Source organism: Eublepharis macularius, chromosome 9 (genome assembly GCF_028583425.1).
Source record: "Eublepharis macularius isolate TG4126 chromosome 9, MPM_Emac_v1.0, whole genome shotgun sequence".
Lineage (NCBI taxonomy): Eukaryota > Metazoa > Chordata > Lepidosauria > Squamata > Eublepharidae > Eublepharis > Eublepharis macularius.
Window position 1 is genome coordinate 70,206,365 of NC_072798.1, and position 27,468 is coordinate 70,233,832.

Consider the following 27,468-nt stretch of genomic DNA (forward strand, 5'->3'; position numbering starts at 1 on the left):
TACTTCTATTCATAAGTGCACAGATAAACCATAGATTTCAAAGAAAGTTGGCATATATTGAGAACAATGAATGACCCTTAAAGATATTTGAAAGGGGTAATCTTGCCTCAAAGCTAAGTTTTCATTTAATAGTTTCTGCTGTGTCATTGCCAGAGCTGCAGAAATTTAACTGGATTAGGGAAACATTGACTTCTGAGGACTCAAACTGCAATTAAGTCTTGCCCACGGGTTCTTCCAACAGTTGCCCACTGAGGCTACAAAAGGGGGAGAAAGCCAGTGTTGTGCCAGACTGGGACTGAAGAAGCCCAGGCTTAAATCCTCACTCAGTCAAAAGCTCATTCTGTCAGCTGGTCATTTTCTCTCAGCCTAAACTAATGCTCAGGATTGTTGTAAGGAGAAAATGGAGGAATATTTTCCACCTGAGTTTTTGGTGAAGCAATGGAATAAAAATGTAATAGGTAGATAAGGTGGCAGTGGGCAACAAATTTATTATTGGTACACTACTTTTCACAAACATCGTTTTGCAAATAAGATAGGAATTATCTTCACAACTTCCTTATGATATAGATTAAGCTTGGAAACCAGTTAAATGCAGACTTTCATTTATCAAGTGGAATCTTATGTTTGTGCTCATGTAACAACTAGTCATTTTAACTTGCCGAGTGGTGAGAACACATCTGAGCACAATAAAAATCCAGAGATGCAAGGAGTAGTAGAGTTCTCTTCACCACTTTATGGAATGCTATAGATAGTAAGACTTGTAAGGTTGTAAGCATAACATAGGAGATTTTAAAAAATACATCCATAATGACATCTGTGAAGGTTTATGGCAGGTCAAAACTAGAATCTTGGCTATCCCATCCAAATAGTCTGTTTATTTTTACCTATCTGAGAGGTTGGTCTCAAAAAATGGTACTGGAGAATTACTGCTCTGCCCCCTTGCAGAACATTGGCCATTGGCCTGTGAGGTTCTGCAAGACTCGATCTTATCATTTATGCAATTTAATATCTATATGAAGCCACTGGGAGAAATCATCAGGAAGTGTGGCTGCATTGTTATCAATATGCAAATGTTCCCCTCAAATGGGCCAAATCGGCCCCAGATGGAGCGCGGGAGCGCTCTCGTGGCTGGCGTGATGATGTCACTTCCAGGAGTGATGTCATCGCGCAAGTGCTGGAGCGCGGATGCATGAAGAAAGAGCACACCACTGGCACACAGCAAGTGCCTGGTCCCCCCACTCCCCCCGGGAGAGTATACAGACCTGGCAACCCTATCAGCAGGTACGTCTGCAGCTGCAGGCCCTTCCTGACCATACTAGTCCTCCTGATTCCCTGTTATAATGTACTGGCCCACTCACTCCACCACAGAGATGCAGATTTTCTCTCCAAAATCGATGAGGTTGTTTGTTGGGGCTGGGAAGCCTCTGGTAGCATGTATCTAGGTGTAACTTAGAATTCCTTTCGTCCCACTCTTAAATTTGTGTATTTATTTGGCTTCTATCCCAGCCCAAATTAAGTAGGTGAAAAGCAGAAGCCCACATCATCTTTCAAACAAAATGGCACTAGAGGCTAAATAGAGTTCTAAAAGATAACAGCACGTTTATTCAACAGGCAGGGGTGGTATGTAGGTAGGCAGGGAAAGGAAAACTAAGGTAAATTTTGTTTGTTGAACAGAATACTTCATAAGCATTAGGCACAATAGTCTTCTTAAAGCTTATATTTAGTAGATCTTAGAAGTGAGAGGTTGGTAGTTTCATACTTAAGTTGCTTCAACAAGGTTCCTTCATAGATTTCACTTCACAGCTTAGGTGTTCTGACTTCAACACAGCACTCTTTTCCTTTTACTCCAGATCCAGGGTACATAGAGCCAAAAAACCCCTTTCAGACACTGGACAGGAATTATTCTTCTCCTAAATACATAACCCTTATCTCCTGGATGAAGGGAAGTCTCCTTACTACCCATTTCCTCAGACAGTTGTATACTCCCAGGTCTATCTAGTCTGAATAAAATTAGTGCTGGCATTCTCACTTGACTTCATCAACTAAAAGCAAACCTTTTCATTCTTTTCCTCACAGATGATCCTTCAGATATTCTGGTCCCAAGCCATGTAGAGCTTTGTAGGGTAAAACCAACACCTAGAATTGGGTTTGGGAGCAGATTGGTAGCCAACATAGTTGTTATAATATCAGGGTCACATGTTCCCAATAGCTGGCTCTGACCGCAATCTAGCTGATGGTGGCATCACAAATATGAGTTCCCATCAGAAAAGATATTTTTTCCTCTAGGACCAGGTCTTTACAAGTATTGAATTAGTTCTGATTGGAACAACAGTGCAAGTGCTTTGACAACCATAACCCCTAAGCACTTGTAAATTAAAGTTAATGTAAACTATTTTTATAGAATAAATCAATGTTGCATTCATGAAGCATGCTGGTAAGGTGTTTATTTCTTAATATCAAAATGAAAAGGTATACCTCACTGTAATTTACTTTATGACCCATGAAACACATGAATGGGTATACTGGACAGCAACTGCCTTGGTGGCAATCTCAGTTTATTCAAATCAGTGGGAACTTTGCTGTTAACTTAATTGGCTACTGAACTTAAAATTTTGGGGACATTTTTAAAAAGCATCAGTCTCTTATTTCTAGGCCACAACTTTTGCTCTGAAGGACACAAGTGCATGGAGAACTCATTCTGCAGGAACCTCAAAGATAGGGCTGTCTGTAGCTGCAGAGATGGTTTCCGAGCTCTTCGAGAGGACAATGCATACTGTGAAGGTACAGAAATCTTTTGTAAAAAAGGTTGTATCACCCATAAAAGCTAGTGTGGATTACTGCATGAAGTATTAATTCACAGCTTGTCAAAATGATGTGCTCATTAAATGCAGGGAATTTAATTCAAAGCATATAAATCAGCTGAAATAATTATATCCCAAATTAAGGTTTTTAATTGAAAAAAATCCAATCTGCGTCAAAGTAGTAAGTGAAGACAACTGAGTTCTTGAATTAAAAGTAATATATTAACTGCCAAGTATGTGTTTTTCTCATTAATTAGATCTCAGATATGTTAAAATTCATACATTAGGCCATTTTAATATAGCTTCTGAGCTATTATTTCTTTTAATTAAGCCCTTGAGGTTTACTGTTATCTTAAAAATCATAAATTCCAAAGTAAGCAATAGGATTTAAATCGCAAAGCTTCAACCTTATGAGTCGATTTTAATAACACTTATCTGAAAGAAAATTTACAAATAATGTTCAAAATAACATTGCTTTTAGACTAGAATAAAAACATTTTTCAAGTTTGCAAAAAACAACAACACCCTGATGTCTAATGTAATCTTATTGTTAAACTGTGAATCTTGCAGGAATGAGAAAATAATCTTGTAATGGTTTTATTTTACATTTTAATTTAAGTAAAATTAAGGTTGAGAATATTTTTAGCAGTCTGCAGGAAACTTGCTGAGAGTCTATAGAGAAATATTTACAATTTAACCAAAAGAAAATGAAGTTATATCAAATGTCATACTCATCTGCTATTTAAACTATTAACTATTATCAAACTTCTTGAAACTTTTGACTTTAAAATAATACTGGGGGAAATGCTACTTTTTATATTTAGCTGACCTGATCCATTTTTTAAAAAATGTCTGGAAGCTTTCTTTAAGAGCTTTCCAACTGATTTCAGGATGCAGAAAAAACGCATTCTTTTGCTTTGCTTTGAAAATCGTTGGGAAAATCATTGAGAAAAATGTTTCCTTGTGCAAGGATGCTTTGTGTGCATGAGTAAACATGAGCATTAGATCAAAGCCACTATTCTACATTTTCCAGCTACTGTCAATAAAGTTTACAGTCTCAAATATTCTGATTTTAGCATCATTACAGTGAATAAAGTTCATTCATGGGGACATATGCTTATGCCCTTACTCAATAAATGTACCAATAATACTCTTTTTACAGGGTATACTGAAATCAACTGAAAGCATCATGTCTGACTTGTACGGCTAATTTTGTGTTATTCCTACACAGAATAAATGGGACCATGTAAACATTGAGCTCCCCAGTATATCAGTCTGTTTAACTTCATAAGTTTTGTTTAATGGGCCGAATTTCTGGGAAGATTGTTCCTACACCTTAACTCAAAGGGGCATGTTTTGCAGTGGCAGGCAAAAAGGAGATTTGGAGGTCAAGGTGCTGCTTTCTTTGTGATGGAGTTGGGGCTGGAGAGGTGGAGTCCATAAAGGGCTGCAGTCTGCCCCACTTCCTTCTCTTTTTGACCATCATTTTGTGATCCTGGCACCAGAACAGATTTTGAGACTTCATGTAAATCAATCACTTGGTGACAGCACCATCAACACATGTGCAAGAAAGATCTCAGATCAGGTACTACAGAAAACATTTATACCATCTCAGTCACAATGTTTTTTTTATGGAATGCTGACATTCATCAAGTGCTGATAAATCAGTGATATCTAAGCTTGTGTGTACCACCTTCAGATATGTATAGCATGTGATAGCATTCTTGCCTCTTTGGATCTGCCAGGCACTCTAAAATATAAAGATGCCAGCCCTCACAAGGAGGAGAGATATCCGCTATCTCTTTTTTTGGCACATACCTTTCGTCAGGACATTCTGACCTAGAACAACAAACTATTAAAGTCTAAAGATTTCTTTCACCATTAATTACTAATCTTAATTTTATTATTCAATAACACTGCAGATACATATAACTCCACACATTAACAAATCATAATAAGTAACAACCAAAAAGACAAGTTCAAAAAAGAGGACCACTTGCATGAAAGTGTAAGTAGCAGAATTCTTTCTATACTGCATGTCATGAAAATTTTATTCCTTTTTTGAGAGAAGTGGACAACAAACCTTAAGATTCTAAGAGGTCAAAGTTTGGGACACTGTAGACAATTTATATAGGTCAATGAAAATGCTGGTATTAAATCATTAATAAAATTAATATTTTTCTGATTTTCAAATGTATATTGTACAGTTCTATAGTGTGGCTATGTTTGGAATATTATGTATGTTTCTGATTGCTGTATCTCAGACAGTATATTGTAGTCTCGAAAATGGTACTGAAGAGGCAACCAAAATGATCAAGTGGTGGAAGAAATTTTCCTGTGAGGAAAGGCTAAGTCGTTTGGGTTTTCTTCGCTGGAAAAAGACATCTAAGGGGGCAAATGAGAGAGGTTTATAAAATTATGGATGGGGTAGCTGCATGGGTGTCCAATGAAGTTGAAGAGCAGTAGATTCAGAATAAAAGTATTTTATTTAACGAATTAATTATTTAATGATTAAATGATTAATAATTTAATGATTAATTAACGTGTAGAAATTATTGCCATAGGATGTTATGTTGGCTACTAGTTTAGTTGACTCTAAAAGAGAATTATAAAAATCCATGGAGGATAAGTCTATCAATTACTATTATCTATGATGACTAAGTGGAAACAATGTCCCTCTGAATTCTGAAGTTGGGGAGGGGCTATTGATCTGATCCAGCTATTCTTATGTACACTAATATTAAACAAAAGAATTATATGATACATCTCTAAATATTAACCACTGATCATTTTTTTTAAAAAAAATTTTTATTGGTGAGTACATAAATAATACACATATTCCCCATCTTACCTAAATTATATCAACCCCCACCCTTTCCCTCCTCCCTCCTTGTAGACTTCCAACAGCTTTCCAACCCTTAACCTATCTTATTATTTAACTTATTTTCAACTAAATTCTTCTAAATCATATATATTTTATATCTCTTGCTCTAAGCATATTCAGATTCTTTTATATTTCAAATCCACTAATATATCCAATCTCTACATCACTATTTAAACTATATATTTTTAATAAAATCTCCTTAATGATAAGCAACGGCTCCCAGACTCACCTGGGGGACTGGATTGCGGGCGTTGCGGGGGAGGCGAGTGGGGAGATGGCATGGTGGCCGCCATGTTGTGGAGGGGCGGGGAAAGACCAGGGGCCAGGGGTCATGCCCAGGTTCATCCGGTGCAGCCCCAGGCCTGGGAAGCTGGCCCCCGCCCTTCAGCACTTGGCCCATGGCGGCCATTGGGCACCGATCCGTTTGGGGGGAAACAGGGCCCTCAGGCTCAGTTTCCCTATTATGGGGATCCCCATAAGGGGTCTGGGGAGTGAGGAATGGCCGGTGCATGCCCAGTGGGGGCTGTCAGTCCACCTCACTCCCAGGTGGCAGGGGATGGTTCACAGAGGGGTGTACACCCACGTGACATCCCACTGACTGTCATCCCATGGTTCCCCCCCTCAGCATGGGTCTGAGGGGGCGTGTGGGTCATCGGCTTGGCAGACGGGTCAGCCGATGCTCGGATCTGTGCCCTATGCGCGCCTTTGCTCCCTGAGCTGTAATCTCAATAAAGGTATGGCCTCTTTACCTCCAGCACTGTGTCTGTGTGTTTTGTCACCGTGCCTCCTCTCCACTCTCCTCCCCCACTCAGCACTCGCCTGCAAGCAACGGCTCCCAGACTCACCTGGGGGACTGGATTGCGAGCGTTGCGGGGGAGGCAAGTGGGGAGATGGCATGGTGGCCGCCATGTTGTGGAGGGGCGGGGAAAGACCAGGGGCCAGGGGTCATGCCCAGGTTCATCCGGTGCAGCCCCAGGCCTGGGAAGCTGGCCCCCGCCCTTCAGCACTTGGCCCATGGCGGCATCCCGCCCAACCCTCCCTTTCGTCACAACTTTGAAGTGAGTAGGCTGCGTATTGGGCATTGGGCACCGATCCGTTTGGGGGGAAACAGGGCCCTCGGGCTCAGTTTCCCTATTATGGGGATCCCCATAAGGGGTCTGGGGAGTGAGGAATGGCCGGTGCATGCCCAGTCGGGGGCTGTCAGTCCACCTCACTCCCAGGTGGCAGGGGATGGTTCACAGAGTGGTGTACACCCACATGGCATCCCACTGACTGTCATCCCATGGTTCCCCCCCTCAGCATGGGTCTGAGGGGGCGTGTGGGTCATCGGCTTGGCAGACGGGTCAGCCGATGCTCGGATCTGTGCCCTATGTGCGCCTTTGCTCCCTGAGCTGTATAAAGTTGTGGCCTCTTTACCTCCAGCACTGTGTCTGTGTGTTTTGTCGCCGTGCCTCCTCTCCACTCTCCTCCCCCACTCAGCACTCGCCTGCAATACTAGCTTTAATTGATTAATAACTGAATTTTCCCATTAATGTTAAAGTTACTTCTCTCTCCCGTTTGTAAAATCACAAATTAATAGTTCTCAAACTGCCACAGTCCTCCTTTCACATCCCATTTTTTTCTAAGTATTGTTTCAGTTTCCCCCAATCTGCGATGTATTCTCCTGGATCTAGATCTTTCAGTTTTCTTGTCATTTTGTCCATTTCTTCCATGTACAGCAATTTGTAAATCCAATCTTCTGTAGTTGGTATTTCTTGCACTTTCCATTTCTGCGCATATAAAAGTCTTGCTGCTGTAATCATGTAAAATAACAATGTTCTGTACTGCATTGGAACATCTTCCATTCCCAAGTTCAGTAGCAACAATTCTGGGTTCTTATTTATTTGGGTTTGCAAAACCTCATTAATTACTTCAATTATATCTCCCCAGTATTGCTTAGCTACCTCACAAGTCCACCACATATGATATAATGATCCTTCATGCTTTTTATATTTCCAGCATCTATCTGACATATTAGTATTTCCTAGCGCAATTTTCTTTGGTGTTAAATACCACCTATACATCATTTTATATACATTCTCTTTAATATTAGTACAAGTTGAAATCTTCAATGTATTTTTCCACAAATGCTCCCAGGATTCCATTGTTATTTCTTTATGAAAGTTTATTGCCCATTTCACCATCTGGACTTTAACTGTCTCATCCTCCGTGTGCCATTTTAGAAGTATTTTATAAATTTTCGAGATTTCTTTTTTACCTTCTTGTAAAATCACTTCTTCTAGTTCCGAATTTTTCAATCTTATTCCTCCTTTTAAACAGTCCGAGTTATAAAGATCTCTGATTTGCCTATATTGAAACCATCCATAATGGGGAGATAACTCTTCTTCCGTTTTTATTTTTAACATTTTATGTTCCATTGACATTATCTCTTTGTAAGTTAAACATTGTTGTTCATTATAAACAGCTATCGGATCTATTACTTCATATGGTACCACCCATGAGGGGATACCATCTTCCATATAGTCCTTATATTTCTTCCATATTGTGAAAAGGCTTCTTCTAATATAGTGATGCAGAAACATAGAGTCCGCTTTTACTTTATCGTACCACAAATAGGCATGCCATCCAAACAGTTTTTTATGTCCCTCCAGAGCCAGCAGTTTACGATCTTTTAACGTTATCCAATCTTTTAACCAGACCAAACAAATTGCTTCATAATATAATCTTATATTTGGCAGTTGCAGTCCACCTCTTTCTTTCGAATCTTGTAGTACTTTCATTTTCACACGGGGTTTCTTGCCTGCCCACACAAAGTCTGAGATTTTTCTTTGCCATTTATCAAATTGTTTGAAGTCTCGGATAATTGGAATTGTTTGCAATAAAAACATCACACGTGGTAACACATTCATCTTCACTGCTGCTATTCTTCCCAACCATGACAAGTTTAATTTATTCCATTTTATCAAGTCTCTTTCTATTTGTAGCCACAGTTTCTCATAGTTATTTTTGAATAAATTTATATTTTTCGCAATCAGCTCAATGCCTAAATATTTCACTTTATTAGTTACCTTGCAATCCGTTAGCTCCATTAGTTCTTGCTGTTTTTGCTTTGTCATATTCTTACACGATATCTTCGACTTCTTTTTGTTCACATAGAATCCAGCCAAGTCTCCAAATTCCTTTATTTTATCTATTATTTTTGGCATATTGTATATTGGATCTTCAACTATTAACATTACATCATCCGCAAATGCTCTGACTTTGTAGGAAAATTCCTTTATTTTTATGCCTCGAATTGTATCGTCCTCTCATAGTTGAATCAACAATATTTCCAAAATCAAAATAAACAACAATGGAGACAATGGGCAGCCCTGTCTTGTACCTTTACTTATTTTCAATTTTTTGGTCAAATCGTCATTCACTACAATTGCTGCACACTGGTCTTTATAAATTTCTTTAACTGCTTGTATGAACTTTTCTCCCATTTGCAGCTTTTCCATAGTGGCAAACATGAAGTCCCAGTTCAGGTTGTCAAATGCTTTTTCCGCGTCCACGAAAAAGAAACCAACTTCCCTATCACAATGCTTATCATAGTATTCAATAGCGTTTATTACTGTCCTTAGGTTATCCTTAATTTGTCTATTAGGTAGGAATCCAGCCTGTTCTTCTGCAATAAATTCCAACAGCCATTCCTTTAAGCTTTCCACCAAAATTTTTGCAAAAATCTTGTAATCATTATTCAACAACGAAATTGGCCGATAGTTTTTAAAATTGGTCAAATCTTGTCCATCTTTCGGAATCAACGATATGTTGGCTTTGTTCCATGAGTCAGGAATCTTTTGGCCTTGCAAAATTTCATTCATTACCTCTCTTAAAAAAGGTGCTAGTTCATTAGCCATCATTTTATAGAACTTTGCCGTTATTCCATCTGGACCTGGTGCTTTCCCTAATTTAATTGATTGTATAGCTTCTTTTATTTCTTCCTCTGTCACTTCCCTGTTTAACTTTTCTTTCCATTCCTCTGAAATTATTGGAAGCTTCGTTTTCTCCAAATATTCCACTATTGAATCTCTATTCACCTCCTTTTTTTGGTACAATTTTGCATAAAATTTAAAAAAGGCTTCACTAATAGCTGGTTGGTCCATCAATGTTTTGTCCTCTTCTCGAATCTTAATTATGGTATTCTTCTCCTTTTTCTTTTTTAATTGCCACGCTAGATATTTCCCAGGTTTATTTGCGCCCTCAAACGACTTTTGATTCATTTTTTTCAAATTCCACTCCAATTCTTTATTATTCATTGCTGTCAATTGTTCCTGCAGAATTTTTATATCCTGATATATTTTCTTCTTCCCTGGTCTTTTCTTGAGTTGTATTTCTTTGGCTTTAATTTTTTCCATAATTTCATGTCTCTTTTCTTCCTTTCTCCTTCTGTCTCTTGCATTCAAGTCCATTAATATTCCTCTAGTCACAGCTTTGTATGTATCCCATACCTTATAAGTTGGTACATCCTTATTCATATTGTATTGTATAAAGAATTTGGTCTCCCTCCGTAGCAACGCCATATTATCTTCTATCTGCAGCAAATCCTCGTTTATCCTCCATCCTTTTAGTATTTTTCCCAAATTTCCACATGACTGGATTGTGGTCTGAGCCTACCTTGGGCATTATCTCCACATCTTTAGTCCGTATCGCCAATTCCTTGGAGGCCCAGATCATGTCAATTCTTGATAATGTCAAGTGTCTTGCTGAATAAAATGTGTATTGTCTATTTTTGGGATTTTGTCTCCTCCGCACATCTTCCAGACTTTTTTGTTCTTTAATCCCAAAAAAAGATTTTGGTAAAAGTCCTCTTTTTTTTGTACACTTTTAGATTTCTTATCCTCATCCAAGTTTGTAACTCCATTGAAGTCGCCTGCCAAAATTATTTGAGCATAGGTCAATTCATCTAACTGTTTCTGTAAATCCTTGAAAAAATTTTCTTTCGCACCGTTAGGCGCATAAATCCCAATCACCAATGTCTTTTTTGAATTCCAGATTATCTCCACTGCTATATATCTGGCTTCTGTGTCACATAGTATTAATTTAGGCTGCAGCTCTTCCTTTATATACAATACAACTCCTCTTTTCTTCTTTTTGGAAGCTGCTGCAAATTCATTTCCAAGTTTTGCAAGTTTTAAATATTTTACATCCTGCTTTTTAATATGTGTCTCTTGCAAACACACTATATTACAGTTTTGTTTTAAAAGCCAGTGGAATACAGTCTTGCATTTAGAAGGTGAATTTAGTCCATTTACATTCCAAGATATGATTTTACACTCCATGTTCAAATTTTAGCTCTTTTAGGTAAGTCTTTTTCATTTTCCTTAATAAACATTTCCATCTCCTGTCCAGATCTGATGTTTCTCCTGACTCCACCAAATTCGAAAGCCAGCCCTTCTGGTATTTCCCATCTGTATCTAATTTTCAAATCTTTTAACATCTGGACCAGCTCTCTGTATTTTTTCCTCTGCAACAACACCAATCTGGGCAGTTCTTTCATAATTCTCACGTTTTACCGTCGACTTCTAATGGGTCCTGAAATTGTTTACTCACAATTGACTCTCTGATGCTTCTAGTTGTAAATTGCACAATCATATCTCTTGGTAAGTTCTTTTGAGCCGCATATTTTGAGTTTATCCTGTATGCCACATTTAGACGACCTGCCGTTTCCACTTCTTCTTTGTCCAGGTAGCCTGCCAAAATTTCTGTAATATGCTCTTGGGTTGATTTTTCCAAAACTTCTGGGATCCCACGAAATCTAAGTTGTTTTTCCATTTGTTTACATTCAACTGCGGCCACTCTTCCCTTCACTCCTCCCATCTCCGTTCTGTGTGCATCTGCCAAAGTGTCAGTTACATTTTCTACTACGTTAACTCTGCTGTGTAACTTGTAGGTCATTTTTGACTTGATCTATATTCTTGGATATTTCCGCCATCTCCGATTTAAATGCCTCTTTAAAATCCTTCAAATTTTTCGCCATCTCCTGCATCATATCTTTAAGCTCTTTATTTCCTTCCGTGACTCTTTTCTCCATCTCTTTATTTCCATCTGTAACTTTTTTATCCAAATTTTCCAGCACCGTCTGCCAATCCTTTTTCGACATCGTGGGGCTGGCTTTACCTCGCTCCCACGAGTCTGCTCTTTTCCTTAGCTCCGTGGCTCAGATTTATTCTTTTCTTTTATTTTAAAAGTCTGAATTTGGGTTATTTTTTCAGTTTGGTATTTACGAAATCCATAATGTCGGGCATCTTTTCTCTATGGTCTTATTTGAGACAGGCGCCCTTACCCTTATCCAAGATGTCTTACTTCCGTTTTCCTTGAAGCCAAAACTTTGCCCTTCTTCTAAATGGCGACTTCCCACTTCCGTTGGTTACAAGCTGCTTCTCGCCCGTCTCTTTGTGGTTTTGATGCACTTCCTGTTCCTCTCCGTTACACAGCAATTCTCGCGATGTTAAAACTTTCTCACAGTCCACTATCTCCTCCTAGCCACAGGTATGTAAACAATAGCCGTTTTTCCACGCTAACTTCTCTTTAAAATGTCACTTTTTGCCAATTTATTTGCCGGAATTTTCTCAGTTATTTATTGAGTCTCTCGCAGTTTTCTAGTTCTCTTTATTACTTTATTTCTTATTGTAATCTGTCCCGTACTGAGAGATAGCAATCTTTACCTTCTTAGACGTTTCTCTTGGGTTGTAATCACTGCTTCGATTATCCAATCGATTCAAAATCCCTTCTTGAGTTGTTGAAGCTTGGGCATGAAGGTCTTATGCCAAAAAATGACTCCAGAGCCGCTGCAGAGATCTTGGCTACCCGTCTGCAAGTGGGACCTCAAGGGTGGATGGGGGATCGTTGTGTAGACCCCCCCTCACACCCGAGATCAATGCACTCTCGAGGTCTTGAGCGTACTTGCTTGTTCTCCGCCTGAGAACAGGGGGCTATGGGCAGTTTGCACCCCTCCAGCCCCTACAAACAGCGGCACGGACAGCTCAGCTCCCTGAGCTTTCATGCCCTGTTGTGCCTTCCTACTGTGTAACCTAAAGCAGTTAAGGAAATAAAGTGCTTTTGACAGCAGTATTTTGGGGTGATTCTCTGACGTTAAGTGAGTTGTGTTATTTTTGTGTAAGATAATGCTGCCATGCCCTTTGGTGTGCCCCCCTGCTGTGTATCCTAAAGCTGTTCAAGGAATAAAGTGTTTTTGACAGGAATCGTGTTTTGTGATTCTCTGATGTTAAGTGAGTTGTGTTAATTTTTCTGTGTGGGGGACTGCTGGTGTAATGTGTCATAATGCTTTGCCTACTTGAACTTTGAAAGGGAGAAAATAATTTTTAAAAAACTTTATTTTGTGTTGTTCGTGTTTTATTCTTTGTTGTGCAGTTGGTTCCCATCATAGGGAACAATGGGGCTGGCTGGCCAGCCATCTCTGTAGGTGGTGGGGGAATTTGAGGGAGGGTGTCTGTGGTTCAGGTGCTCTTTCACAGGGACCAGCTGGCACTCAGAAGTGTGCCCACCATTGTGGCACCCCTGGGCTGTGCAGAATTGCCCAGGGAAAGAGAGTTTAGAAGTTCCCAGCATAGGGAACAAAGGGAGAGGGCTGGCCTTTGCCAGCCTGTTCCTGGGGTTATGGGTGTGGGGCAGGTGGGGGTGGATTTGGGTCTGTGAGGGGCTAATGTGGGGATTTGGGTCTGTGTGTGGCAGCTGGGGGGGAATTGGGTTTGTGTGGGGCTGTAAGGGGTGGACTTTAGGGGCTGAGAGGACCTACTTGGGGAGGCCATGAAATGCCCCCCCAAGTGGGAGCAGGCTGAGCCTTGGTGGGGGGTGGGAGTAGAGGTGGGAGAAGGGCCCCTGAGGGCTGGGGGGCATTTTGCATGCAAAATGCCACCCCTGGCAAGACAAGCCTCCCCCAGCTGTCAGTGGTAGAGAAAAGATCACCTACTCGGGGAGGCCATGAAATGCCCCCCCAAGTGGGAGCAGTCTGAGTCTGGTGGGGGGTGGGAGGAAGGGTGGGAGAAGGGCCCCAGAGGGTTGGGGGGCATTTTGCATGCAAAATGCCACCCCTGGCAAGACAAGCCTCCCCCAGCTGTCAGTGGTAGAGAAAAGAGCACCTACTTGGGGAGGCCATGAAATGGCCCCCCCAAGTGGGAGCAGTCTGAGCCTTGGTGGGGGGTGGGAGGAGGGGTGGGAGAAGGGCCCCTGAGGGCTGGGGGGCATTTTGCATGCAAAATGCCACCCCTGGCAAGACAAGCCTCCCCCAGCTGTCAGTGGTAGAGATGAGAGAGCACCTACTTGGGGAGGCCATGAAATGGCCCCCCCAGTGGGAGCAGGCTGAGCCTTGGTGGGGGGTGGGAGGAAGGGTGGGAGAAGGTCCCCTGAGGGTAAGGGGGCATTTTGCATGCAAAATGCCACCCCTGGCAAAGGAAGTCTGCTTCTTCATTTTTTCCCCATAGGAAATAATGAAGAAGATGAGCAGCAGCATGCTAACAATATGCTGCTCCTTCGCTTTCTTATGGGAGGATAGGGGGACCTGCTTTGGGGGGCCATAACATGGCCCCCCAAAGTCCAATTGGTCTGAAACTTGGGGGTTTTTAGAAAGGGGTTAGAAGAAGGTCCCCACCAATTTTGGGCTGATTCGGTGGGAAAATGCCTCCCCCAGACGTCCAGGAAGACGGAGGCATTTTCCCATTGAAAAGCCGAAAGAAAGCCGAAAGAAGCCGAAACGTTTCGGCTTTTTTTCTTTCGGCTAGCCGAAACGTTTCGGCTTTCTCCGAAATGTTTCGGCTAACCCGAAAGAAGCCGAAACACTTTTGTTTCGGCTTTCGTTCGGCATTCAGAAAGCCGAAACGCACATCCCTAATAAAGACTTTTCTACAGTCAAGCATGAGACAGGCAAGGCTCAAACACATGGCTCTTCTTCATGGATATAAACAGATCTCTCACAAAATTGATTTTACTGATATAGCTAATGAGTTTATTCAAAGAACATCAATTAGAACAAACTCATTCAGTGTAACTTAAAATCCTAAGTGGCATAACTTTGAGTTTTCTTTGGGGTCATGGCGCTGTTCTGAATTGCCTCAAAATGTGCTTCTACTCACTCACAGGATATGAGTTTCAAGTGAGAAGATTGCTACTCTGTACATTGCTCAGAAACTGAGTGAAGAGCAACTGTTTTGTATTCTGCTCTGGCTCAGAGACTTCAACCATACATTTACCAAAGGAAGGCATCTGAGATGTCATAATTTAGTAAATTTCTGTACTAAGTCGCCCTTATGAATAAGACACAAACAAAACTCCTGTAAATGAATGTCCATAAAATATTTAAAAATTTCCCCCTACAGGCTTTTCTGTGTTGCTTTCCTAGTGTCAAATTTGTGACCATTAGTTTGTCCTATGCACATGATATGTGTATTTACATATCTTAAAGTGACTATCCTAAAAGTCAATTTCAAAAATAAGACAAAGCTGGTGATTGCTAAGATACCACTATAACTACTGGCCAACTACCACCTTTTCCTAGGTTTGACCCAGCCCAGGGGCATTGTTAGGGGGTGTCCAGGGGTGCCCGGGCCCCTCTAAATTTCTATGGAGCACCTCCCTAAATCCCCTATTGCTCCACCTCCATAGATAGTAGAGGCCCCTCCCTATGATCACACCAGGCCCCAATTCTTTTAAGGACATAGCATAGCAATGCTGCTGGCCCAGCCCCAACCTGGAAATTGAAACGCCTATGCTCCTGACCTCCAGTAAGGAATTAAGAACTGTGGACTTTCTCAGTAGCTATCCCCACAATCTGGAGCACTATACCAGAGGTCATAAAAAAGGCAATGACCCTCCTATCTTTTAGAAGGAAGATGTAGAATTCTTTGGAATGCTTTGAAGGGATACACTTGTCTTTGGGGATCAATCAATATGCCACCAAAGGTATTATTTAGTATCTACTGGGTTTTTATTTATCCATGACTATGTATTCTCCAAAATCAGTCGGTATTAATAAATTGATGAATGGCTTGCGTACTAGTGCTTTCTTCCTACTACATCAAGAAGTCATTCCAAGTAAAACTTCTCAGGATCTTTTGTGTTTTTTGTCTCTTTTGCTTTTCTGTGTCTTACAGTGCCATTCTAAGCAGGGTTGTACCCTTCTAAGTCCATTAACATCAATGAATTTAGAAGAGTGTAATTCTGTTTAGGATGACAACTGTAGCAGTGCAATCTTAAGGGAGTTACACCCTTCTAAGTCCATTGAAAACAATTAGGATGACAAATGTTAAAATGCCAAATCCTGAAGAAAGTTACACCCTTCTAGTCAGTTGAAATTAATTAGTTTAGAAGGGTGGGCTTAAGGTTCCACTGCAAATCACCAAGCTATTGCAATCATTCATCTGTATTCTGTGCATCTTTTCCAGCTTTTAAAAAAGTGTCATTGATTTTGGACAGGCTGGCAGGCATCCTTGTTAAGTGTCCTTTTAATAAGTGTTACTGAGACAGCATTCTGGTGTTTTATAGATACAGGCTGATTCCGCACACGTTGGATAATGCACTTTCAATGCACTTTCAATGCACTTTATCAATTGTTTGAAGTGGATTTTTTGTTCTGCACATGAAAAAATCTGTTCCAAATGATCTATAAAGAGGATTGGAAGTGCATTATCCAACATGTGCGGAATCAGCCACATTTGTTGGCAGTGACTAAGATTCTAGATTTACAGTGAAATCCTAAGCAGAGTTACTCCAGTCTAAGCCCACTGATTTCAATAGGCTTAGACAGGAGTAACTTCTGTTTAGAACTTCATTATTAAGTTGGTACAACAATCTACACTTTCTTCTTTAGGGCTGTTTCATTACCTCTTCTGACCCTCATGTTTGACAGCCCCTTTGAATATTCCCTGCTGTTTTGAGCTGTTAGGGGTCTCTTATTTGGGAGTAAAAATTGTGCTCCTTATATATGTATCCCTAGATTAATATAGTGTAGGAAAGGATTGGTTCTTCCTCCTTTTTATAGTTACTTTATTATTTGTTATAATTTGCTTTTTTCTTGTACTAAAGTTACTGAGAAAGATTGCTTATGTATTTCCATTGTTAAATGTCTTAATTAAAATAAAATAGTTGTTTTCAGCCCAGTTGTTCTGGTGAGCTCAACACACAGAGAGCCTTAAAAGTGTTAGTCCTCTGTAATAGAGGCAATATGCTTTGTTTTACTGACCTGTATTCAAAGTTAGTATATCTGGCATAATAAACAGTATTTTCAGGGAGAAAATACCATTTCACACACAGTTGAATTCTTTGCAGCATTATCTTTAAAACTGAATGAGAACATTTTTATCCGTACTACACTTCTACCATATCTTCAATAAAATAGGTCAAGTTGTATTTACTAGCTGAAATAAATACACAGCTGCAAAGAAGAATTTCTTAAAAGCTGGGGGTATTGCTGTATACTGTTTTACAAAAAGCTCTAAGTCGCCCATGTCCAAAACCAGTTTGTGATTTTCCGTTGACCTGAAGATTCTTGCATGGCTGTTCATTTCAACAGCTCTAGAACATATAGGCTTGTCCAGATATATAGTCCCTTTACAAAAGCTATAGAGGAAGTGTAACTCTCCTATATATTCTATACTATTAGGATACATATAGTTGTGAGGCAAGCAACCGTAAAGTAGTTTCCTGAAACATTATTGAAAAGAACCTGCATATCTGACTGAGTACAAATATCCTTCAGGGCATGGCTCTCAGAAAAGGTCACTTAGTGAAAATAAAATGAGGGAAGAACTAGCAAGATGTTTAAGGTTATGTTAAGATATCTTCAAGTTGTAAGAGACAGGCTTGGAGAACAAGAGAAGTCGTCAGTACAATGATTTTTTTTTTGAGCCACTAGAACTGTATGGATATTTGTGCGAGTGGAGAAAATCTTATAGAAAGTACAAAAAGAGACGAGGTGGATCGTGGAATGAAAAAATGGCTAAAATGTAGCAAAATTAGTAAAAGGTTGATGTTGCAATATCAAAGATATAGTATGATACAGAAGACAAAATAAGTTTGGATACTAAGCAGACTGAGAGATTCCAAGTGCAGAGGACTTCATGTAAAAGATATTCAACAAATAGTCTTCAATAAATATGAAGAAGAAAAAAACTTGCATTTGAAGAACAATGCCTGCCCCACCCCTCTCTCTTTCTTTCTCTGTGTGTGTGGATAGAAGCAGCCATTCATTCTGTGAAATTTAAACAGAATAGTATAAAACAATTTTTCAAAAACAACTTTATTGTCAAAACATGTTCCCAACAATTAATATTGGGATCCACATATCAATTAACTGAAATTTTAATTAACTAGTCCTCTAATTAAAGTGATTAAAGAACTAGTTAAAAACAATTGCTGCTAAAACTTTATCACTGCATTACCGTGCAGTACTAGATTATTATAGTGTAACCCTAAGAAACATTACACCCTTCTAAACCAATTGATTTAGGATTGCATTATTACTGGCTGCAGGTACTTTGATGTGTCCTCTTTTCTGTATTTTCATGGTTATAATGCATACATCCAAAGACCTTAGAAAGGATGAAGACAGCTGCTTCTTTTGAGTTATTTTTAGTAACATAGTACAGTTGGTGATCAACTATAGCAGAGTATATAGTCTTGAATGCAGACCACTTTCCACTCTGTATAAACAACAGGAGACCCAGGAAACCCAGCAGGATTTATTCAATTGGCTTCACTACTCTGTCCACAGACATTGACGAGTGTGCTGAAGGAAGGCATTACTGTCGGGAGAATACCATGTGTGTAAACACACCAGGATCATTCATGTGCATCTGTAAAACAGGTTACATCAGGATTGATGACTACTCATGTACAGGTAAGAGGACAGTGGCAGTTTGTCAGTATGAAGAGCTGTCTATAATTTCGCTGTTCTGAACATACTTCTTCACTTGTATATACAACATGAAACGGAGGGAGTAAAAAAAGATGAACAGTTAAAAGGATTTAGTTTCCTGGGAACATGTTGCAAGAGATAAATGTGCTGCATCATTTACAAAGGATAGGAGTCAATTAAAATTAAAACTTGCTATGGGGTAAAGCATGCTTTTGATCTTGTACTTGGAATGGATGATTAGAACAGGAAGTGTGGCACATGGGAGTTCCCTATTGCATAACTGGGATATAGCATATGCATTCAGACTATTCGGCTTTTTTTTGGAAGCATTACATGGGAGTATTTAACACATTTTCTTATTCTGTATTATCATAAACAGCCTAGAGCTCTCTTCTTCTTAAATCCATGCTGCATGTATAAAGATTAATATTGGCATAAGTAAACCTGATAAAAGGATTGTTCATAGAAACATAACATGAAATTATTGAAGGATTTTCTATGGGAGCTGAGCACATCTACAGTCTTTGAAAACACCCCAGAACATAATTATATGGTACAGACACTAACTTTTCTATTAAAAAAGTTAGTGGGGCGTGTACATTTGTACTGTCTAGCAAAGCAAATAACTTAGTGAGGATAGCAGTAAAGAACACTTCTTTAAGTAGTTCACAGTAACTGTGACTTAGGAGTTGACAGGATAAGTAAAGTTCCTTGGATGAACTTGGGTAAGCCCCCACCAAGTCTTTTCCATAGATAACCTTCTTCTGTTGCAGTGCCTATCTCTAGTAGGGGTATGCACCTGAAAAAGATTTGGGTTTCCCGCTTTGGGTTGAAAAGGCAGTTTGAGCTTTTAAAGCTTCTGTTTTCCCCCTCCCCTGATGGCAGGGGAGAGGAGGGGATTCCCTCCTTCTCCTTTTCCCTCCCCCAATGGGAGGGGGAAGGGAATCCCCTCCTCCCCCTCCCATCTGGTGAAATAAGCAGGGTGGCGCTTCCCTGGGCTTCAGCTGGGATAGGGGAATCCCCCTCCTCTCTGCTGAATTGTAGGGGATCCCCTGCCAGCTGAAGTGCGGGAAGAGCCCTTTCCCTATCTTGCAAGCAGCAGGGAAAGGGCCCTTTAATCTTCTGCTAGCAGGCGGAGGAGTCCTCCTCCGCATGTCAGTTGGAGCCTGCTGCGGGCCCCCTAAGCATCTCAAAGTGACATGAATCGCTTTGGGAAGCTTTGATTCAGCATTTCCAAATTTTTACAAATCGGTCCGATTTGAGTATTTATCCCGAATTGGAAACTGAAATCACACACCCCTAATCTCTACTCTTTACTTTCTGTAGAATCTTTATCATTCAAGCACAATTAGTGGTATCTGCATTTTTTGACATTAACAACCATATTTATTTATTATTTTTATTTATTTTATTTATGTTATTTATATTCTGCCTTTCTCACTGAGACTCAAGGCGGATTACATAGTGTGAGATTAGTACAATTAGTGGCAAGGACAAAGGCAGGCATTTCCATACAGTGTCAAGAACATTTCCATAAACAATGTCATAGGGTAAATGAATACAGTTTCAAGAACATTTCCATAAGCAATGACATGGGGTAAAAGAATATAAGTTTACAAAGATATAGTATTAGCAGGGATCCAGTATGGGGTTGAGGAATTGCTGAAACAGAACATAATGTGTTACAGAAGGGTAATTCAAAGATAATGACGTGTACTTCAGAAGTCCAGAATCATAAAATAAGTTGCACTGTTAACAGAGCCATTATCCCAAGTTACAGCTCTCTGGCTTAGACCCTGACTTTACGTTATGTACTTTGCAGCCCAGTGCTAAGGGGGTGGAGGAGGGGAAAGGGGGCACAATGACAAGAAACCACAGACACCATCTGTATGGAGTGAATGAAGGCCACAACTTTATTAAAATAACAGTTGGACGGAGCATAGGCAATGTATGGCAGGTTGGATCCAGAGCATTTTCTGACCCACCTGCCAGCCGATGAACTGCCATGCCCCCTCAGCTCAAGGAGCCAAGGAGTGGCAGACCATGGGAACTACGTGGGCATCAACACCCCTGAGTGGATCACTTGCCACTTGAGAGTGAGTATGCCCGGCAGCCTCTGCTGGGCATGCACCCCCATATTCACTCTCAAGATTCCTTAGGGGAATCTCCTTATGGGGAGATTGGACACGTAGGCCCCATCTCCCCCCCCCCAAAATAATCCAATCCCCATGACACACTACTCAACAGAGTTGTGACTGTAAAAGAAAACAAGAGCAAACATTAACCAGCCCTCCATAATGCAGATGGGAGGGTACATACAGATGAAAGCCCAAGATAAGGGAGCGGTTGGTGGGTTGCTGCACAACACAGAATGAGGTGAGGAAGGAGTCAGTGCCCTAAAAGAACTGTGCCGGTGGACCTGAGGGAAGCCTGCATCCTCCTAGTCTAACCCACAGCCTCGCCCCCCAGCCTGGCCAGTGCACCGCTCCCATTGGACTGGCCCAGGATTTGAAAATCCTGGACAAGGGGTGGCGGTGAGGGGAGGGCGCTGATGAGGACATAGAGTCCACCATACCCCTGCACCCCCCCCCCCCACAGGCCACATCTCGGCCCCCAGGTAAATCTGGGGCCATCATTTGGTGCAGATACAGAACTACAAACCCCATGCCCTTGAAAACAAAGGTTCTACTGCTTTCAAGTGTTTTCATCCTGTCCCTTCCTCCAAGGAACTTAGAACAGAATATGTGCTCCTTGAGCATGCATTTTGGACATAAGAGGGTGGACCCTATGAGCCCCTAGAGGGCCTGCAGTTTGTCCAAGAGAAGGCAGGAGCATCCTGCCACACAATACCCAAATATGTCAAGCAAGTGGCAGGGCTCTTGACCCAGGGCCCTGTGTCAGTGGGACACATAGCTCGTGTACCAGGGCCTGGAAGCCTGCCAGGCAGTTGGTACAGGCTGTGTCACCTGTTGGCCCCACGATGAGAAAGTCATCAAGATAGTGAGCGATGTGAGGGTGTCTGGTTCAATGCTTCGCAGCCCATTCTATGAATATGCTGAAATCTTCAAAGGCTGCAGAAGCTACAGAGCATCCCATGGGCATAGCCTTGTCAATATACCAGCAGTCGCCAAAATTAAAGTTCAGCAGGCAAAAGTCATCTGGCTGTATGGGCAGCAGCCAGAAGGCCAACTGCTCATCACATTTTGCCATAAAGGTCCCGATGCCACAAGCCGTGACCAAACACACAGCATGATCAAAGCATGCATACCGCATGGAGAAGAACTCTGTGTAAATGATGTTATTAACAGATAAACCAAGGGGATAGGAGAGGTGGGAGGGACCTTCTTAGGGATCACCTCCAGGGGGAAAATCCATAGGAGAGGTGGGGAGAGAAGGGGCCCAACATTTGCCTGGCTTCCAGCTCCTTGGAGATTTTTACAGCCATAACCTCCAGCAATTCCCTGGTAGGCTTAAGGTTCCCTGAGGTCATGGCCACCCGCAGGACTGTGAAGGGGATGTGGAAGCTGTTATTGAATCCTTCCCATAGGTGGAAAGGGTTCAATAGCCTGTCCTGGATGCCTATCTGTTAGGATAGGCATCCAGGAGGGGATGGAGGGCCTCCCTCTGAATGGGTATGGGTGACAGCACCAAGCCCTAGGCTGTATAGCTATTTTCCCTGGGCAAGGGGCTAGACTGGGGCACTGGTGGACCCTCCCTCTTTACAGGCGCCATTAGCGGAGGGCTGAGCCACTGAAAAGGGCTGCTGGCCCCCGTTGTTCCTGGGGCATGAGGGGTAAGGGTGGGGGCCAAGATAGCCCCCAAAGCTGTGGCCGAACCTGCACCTCGGGCATTTGCACCTGCCTTGGTTATACTCCCAACAGGTGCCCTGGCTGTGCTTCTGCCAGCTGCCCTACTCCTAGCCTTTGGAGAATTAGACCTGCCCCTCATGTGCAGACCAGCACCACAACCAGAACTTCTGGTTAATAATATCCCAGTGAGTCCTAGCATTGTGCAAAGTGCACCTGCAGAATGCTTTGTTGTATTCAATGGCTTCCCCCTCCCCTGCAAGGCCCATGCCCGCAACACATTCTTCAGGTGGTTGGCTAAGTGCCAGCCTCACTCTGGATAGGAAGCCTGGACCACCCTCATAAAGACTTTGTATCCCTCCATCAAGTTGATGAACGTCCACTCAGCCTCCTCCTCTTTCTCCCACAAATTCTCCTTTTTGGAAGGGAACAGAACTTCCCATCCTCCTCCTCTGGCCGCAAGAGGGTAAAAACATTGATGTAGTACCCATCAAGAATCCTGTTTCACACTTTGTGGGATAAATGAATCCTTTGGGGGGTCATTGTCATCTCCTGCCTCTCCTCAACCCAGATGGCTTTGGGGCCTGAAAAATCCACCCGACTACTAGCTCTCCATAGAGAGGCCCAGCCAGGAGGCCTGGAACATAGGCTGTCTCCCCGTCAGTATTCTCCCTCTGAATCCTCCCCTTCCATAGAGGACTCACACGACAATCCCTCGCTGTCTGACGTTTCCTCACAAAGAGAAGACCTCTGGGCCTAGCGTGTATTACCGCTCTGCTTCCCCTTCTGGTCTCCTCCTTCTTTTGGGGTTCCTGGCACTGCTACTGAAGGAGGTTCTCACCTGCCTCCTCTTTGCTGAGAGTTGAGCTCCCCTGGGCAGCCTTACCAACCACCTGGGGGGTACTCCTCAACAGGCCCTGAGACCTTAGCCTCTGCCGTGGCTCCAGGCCTGTATGCAGTTTTAGGGCCCTGGAGAGATCCAACTGTCCCCCTTTCCCAGAGAACGTCCCACTGTGGCATCCAAAGGCTGTGGTTCCCCATGCTTGTTTGGTGCAGGCCTGGCTACAGATGGAGCAGGCCTTGAATGGCAGACCCTCACTTGCCTGTCCTCCCTCTATGAATACTGTGCTATGGCTTATGTAGGCCTAAAAGGCTGGTCTCCCCACTGGTGTGCCAGACGCCTGGCTGTTACTCTGTGCCCTGCTGGGGCTGCCCCATTTTCTTGCCCCTTGCAGGCTGTACTCGGAACCCAGCCTAGTTGCCCTCTTGGGTAGCATGCTGCCGCTTCCACTCCTGTCCACCCTGGAACCTGTTCCCCCTCCCTGGGAACAGCATGCCACACACTTGATTGAAGCAAGTGTGAGGGGGTATGAGTAAGGAAGCCACTGCTGAACATGGTAGCCTGCTGGCGGTTGGAAGACCTCCACTGGCGTGACCGCTCCACCCAAGCATCCTGGGCAAAGGCCAGGCTTGTCACTGCTGCTGCCATATCTTGCTGCTCCACTGTAGGTGACACTGACGCTGCTGCTCACTGCCCCACTGCTGCCGCTCATTGATTCAATGCCACCTGCACAGGCATGCTTGTGGAACAGGTGCCACTGCTTGCTCTCTCTACTGATCAGCGCCAACTTCAGGCAGGGCCTGGCCAGTTCCCTGTTATATGCCTTGTCAGCAGACCTCAGTGAAGGCTGTGCTTCATGGGCTGGTGGCAGGTGGCAGGGCCTGCCCCCTGCACCCAGCCAACCTGCTACTGATTGGCTGGCCAAGGCAATTCAAAACTTTGTTTCCAATGCATCCTACAGGGGTGCTGGGGGCCAGCTGGGCCAGGCATGATGGCAGCCCTCATCCTACACCCTACCACCGCAGCCTGCAAATGCCAGCCTCCAATGAGTTCTGGGGCCTGGTATTACTGAGTTTATAAACTAACTGTCAACAAGCTGTATTTGAGACTTGTTTCGTGTGAATTGCTTAGAAGCAATTATGAGCCAATTTGAATAGATGACTTGAAATGAAAATAGCACAAGTCTTGAAATGTTAATTTGCTAGAAATCATTAAAAGTTCCTAAACTCGAATGTGAGTTCAGTTCTGAACCTTAATTTTTTCCCCTTATAAATTGTAGCTAACAAGAAGATGTTATGACTGTGAACAGATTTAATTATAAAAGAAGTTTTAAAGCACTTACTATGTTGCAGTTTGCTTAATGAGGATTGAGAGCATTTACAAATACAAATACTTGTTTATAATGATTACTGAAGAGGAAAGATAATTCCGTTAGAGTACTCAAGTTTCTTTGATCTTATGTCTTACAGAATACTTGAAGTGACATTTGCAAAAATATTGCTTACAAAGGCCCCCCCCCATTAACAAACAATTAAAGCCAGAAGCACAATACTTCATAGCTGAGAACAATGCCATAGGCACAACCTGATTCTATGGTTGCTGCTATGCTACAAGGCTGCTAAAAAACACCAAGGTCAACATGTGAAATCTCATATATACAAGTGTCATTAAATCTCTTTGAATTGGACATGGAAAGCAGAACCATGTTTTTTTTTCATACTTCCATTTTTTAAATGAAAGTCAACCTTTTATTTTTTTTTAAAAAAATCAATGCTTTCTAATTTCCTTTTCCTTCTCAACTTCAAATCCAGCTGAGAGCAGCTGTTTACTCAGCTATCCAATTATAACAGGACTTGTTTCTTTCTTTGTCTTGCTAACGCACCTGCTCTCTTTTGCCCCTTTACCTATTAATCAACCTGTTCTGGAGCCCAGATGCTGTCTCGTTCATTGCAATAGCCAGTTTTAATGCAAGCGTAGGCCTCTAAGGATTTCTATCCAGTACTTGCCAAATGAAGGAATACCTTATAAATCTGCCCTCAATAGGGAAAGTCTGAGAGCCATAGAAACCAGTGTTCCCTCAGTGAGTCAAAGATAGTGAAAAGGATCAACAGTTCCATGTGAGCAAGGAGCCATAACAACAGCATTTACTAATGCAATTATATATTTATAAGACATGTGAATGAAAAATTGTTTTCACTAAAAATGTTGAACCAAACTAGTTATTCTTGATACTGTTCCTGTTGAGGATGGTAAGATTTCTCATTTTTTTTAATTATCAGAGGATTTGTTTTTTTATATTCATGGTGCCTTTAAGAATAACAAAAGGTTCATTGCTGAGCAGATTATTGATGCCAGTGATGTTCTTGGCTGAGTAACTTCAGTACACAGTTACCATTCTTGTAGCCAATTTGTTTTACGTGAGAAGTCTTTGGTAGTGACTGTTGGTGCTCACACTGCAAAATGAGATCCTTATTTAAATAATTGGTTATAGAGTCTGTTTTCATCTGGTGTGAGTGATTTTTTTTGTCTTTAGATTGTCTTCAAATTGTATCAAGTATAAAGTAAAATGCAATATCCAGATACTGAGCATCCACATAATTTTAAACAATGTGCCTTTTAATTCCGCTATCCTTAAGTTTGACATCTGTTAACGACTATTTTAAATGTCAGCAAAGGTCAATAGTTGCCTAGTAATTTAGTTGAGTTTCTGCTAAATGTGCTTCTCTGACACTTCATATGCTAAAATGCCAGCTACTTCACATCTCAATTGAAAATCCTTACAGTGGTTTCATGTTAATAACAGAGAGAGTCATATTATATATAACAGTTCAAATAACTTTGATCATTTTCCTTACCTGATAAAGCACATATTTGCTAACTTGCTATAAAGTAACCTTAGTGTATGTGTATACACTCAGGAAACATAAATATCATTAAGCAACATGTATTTGGTTGCAGAGCAGACTAATAAATGACTCCAAAGCATTTAGCTTGTCAGTTATTAGGTGCTTATCTATACATTGTTTGGATTCTTACAATAAAACTAAATGATCATTAAAAAAGTAAATAGCACTTAGTACAATTACCATGTTATCAATTAAATAATAAAATAAGTATCTGCAAAAAATAGCAGGTAAAAAGCGCAGTGAAATATAATATGAGTATAAGGCTGCAGATAAAAAGGCTGTCTAAAATACAGATCAGTGAATAGTAGCATATAAATAATAAATACTGCAATGGTATAAAACAGTGTCTACTATAATGAGAGATTTTTTCCCAATGAGAGCCATAGCAACATGTTCACAAATAGCACTGTCAGAGAGCCTGGGTGAATAAATGGATTTTTACCTCACCAGTTGCAAACTAATCAGCAGGTGAACTTCTGTGGAGAGGGCAGATCAGAGAATCCCAGTTTTATTCAGCAATTATTCCTAATAGGAAAAACTATTGGGGGGCTATCCAGGAGTGGGGCATTTTCAAGTAAACTCCACCAAATTTGCAAATAACCTACTCCCCAGGGTCCAGTTCTGTGGGTGCCTGAAGAAGGTGTCCCTAGCCACTTTCCATCGTTTCCTATGGGGGCAACATTTCCCACCAGGTTCAGACAGAAATTCTCAGGGGCAAGGCTGCCAGTGGCCAAAGGAACACTCCCAAAATTTATATCCAGGCAGCTACCAAATTAAAACATACAAAGGCATAAAAACAACAATTACAAAATCCAAAACAAAGCATTGGGCATGAATCAAAAATGTCTTCACCTGCTGACAGAAGATGGCAACAGAAGGGGACAGATGAACATCCCTGAGAAGAGAGTTTCAGAGTTTTGGTGTCATGACCTAGAAGACCCTCTTCTGGGTTGCCACCCACATAATCTCAGAAAGTTTGGTGTAGTGGTTAAGAGTGCGGAACTCTACTCTGGAGAGCCGGGTTTGATTCCCCACTCCTCCACTTGAAGCCAGCTGGGTGACCTTGGGCTAGTCACAGTTCTCTGGAGCTCTCTCAGCCCTCACAGGGTGTTTGTTGTGGGGATAATAATGGCATACTTTGTAAACCACTCTGAGTGGGGATTAAGTTGTCTTGAAGGGCGGTATATACATCAAATGTTATTATTTATTATTATTATTAAAGTGGGGCACCGAGAAGCAGCGCTTCTGAAGATGGCCACAGTAGTCTGGTAGGTTCATAAAAGAGTAAGCAGTCCTTCAGGTATGTTCTCAAATGATATA

At 41.6% G+C, this 27,468-nt stretch overlaps 1 protein-coding gene across 1 annotated transcript in view; it reads left to right on the top strand.

The window, feature by feature from the left end:
- The window catches only part of NELL2 (neural EGFL like 2), a 202,482-nt gene that overhangs the window by 88,073 nt on the left and 86,941 nt on the right, over positions 1 to 27,468 (top strand). The window contains exons 12-13 of the mRNA XM_054989185.1: positions 2,653 to 2,781; positions 18,452 to 18,577. Coding sequence (XP_054845160.1) covers positions 2,653 to 2,781; positions 18,452 to 18,577 — 255 coding nt within the window. The remainder of the gene's footprint in view (positions 1 to 2,652; positions 2,782 to 18,451; positions 18,578 to 27,468) is intronic.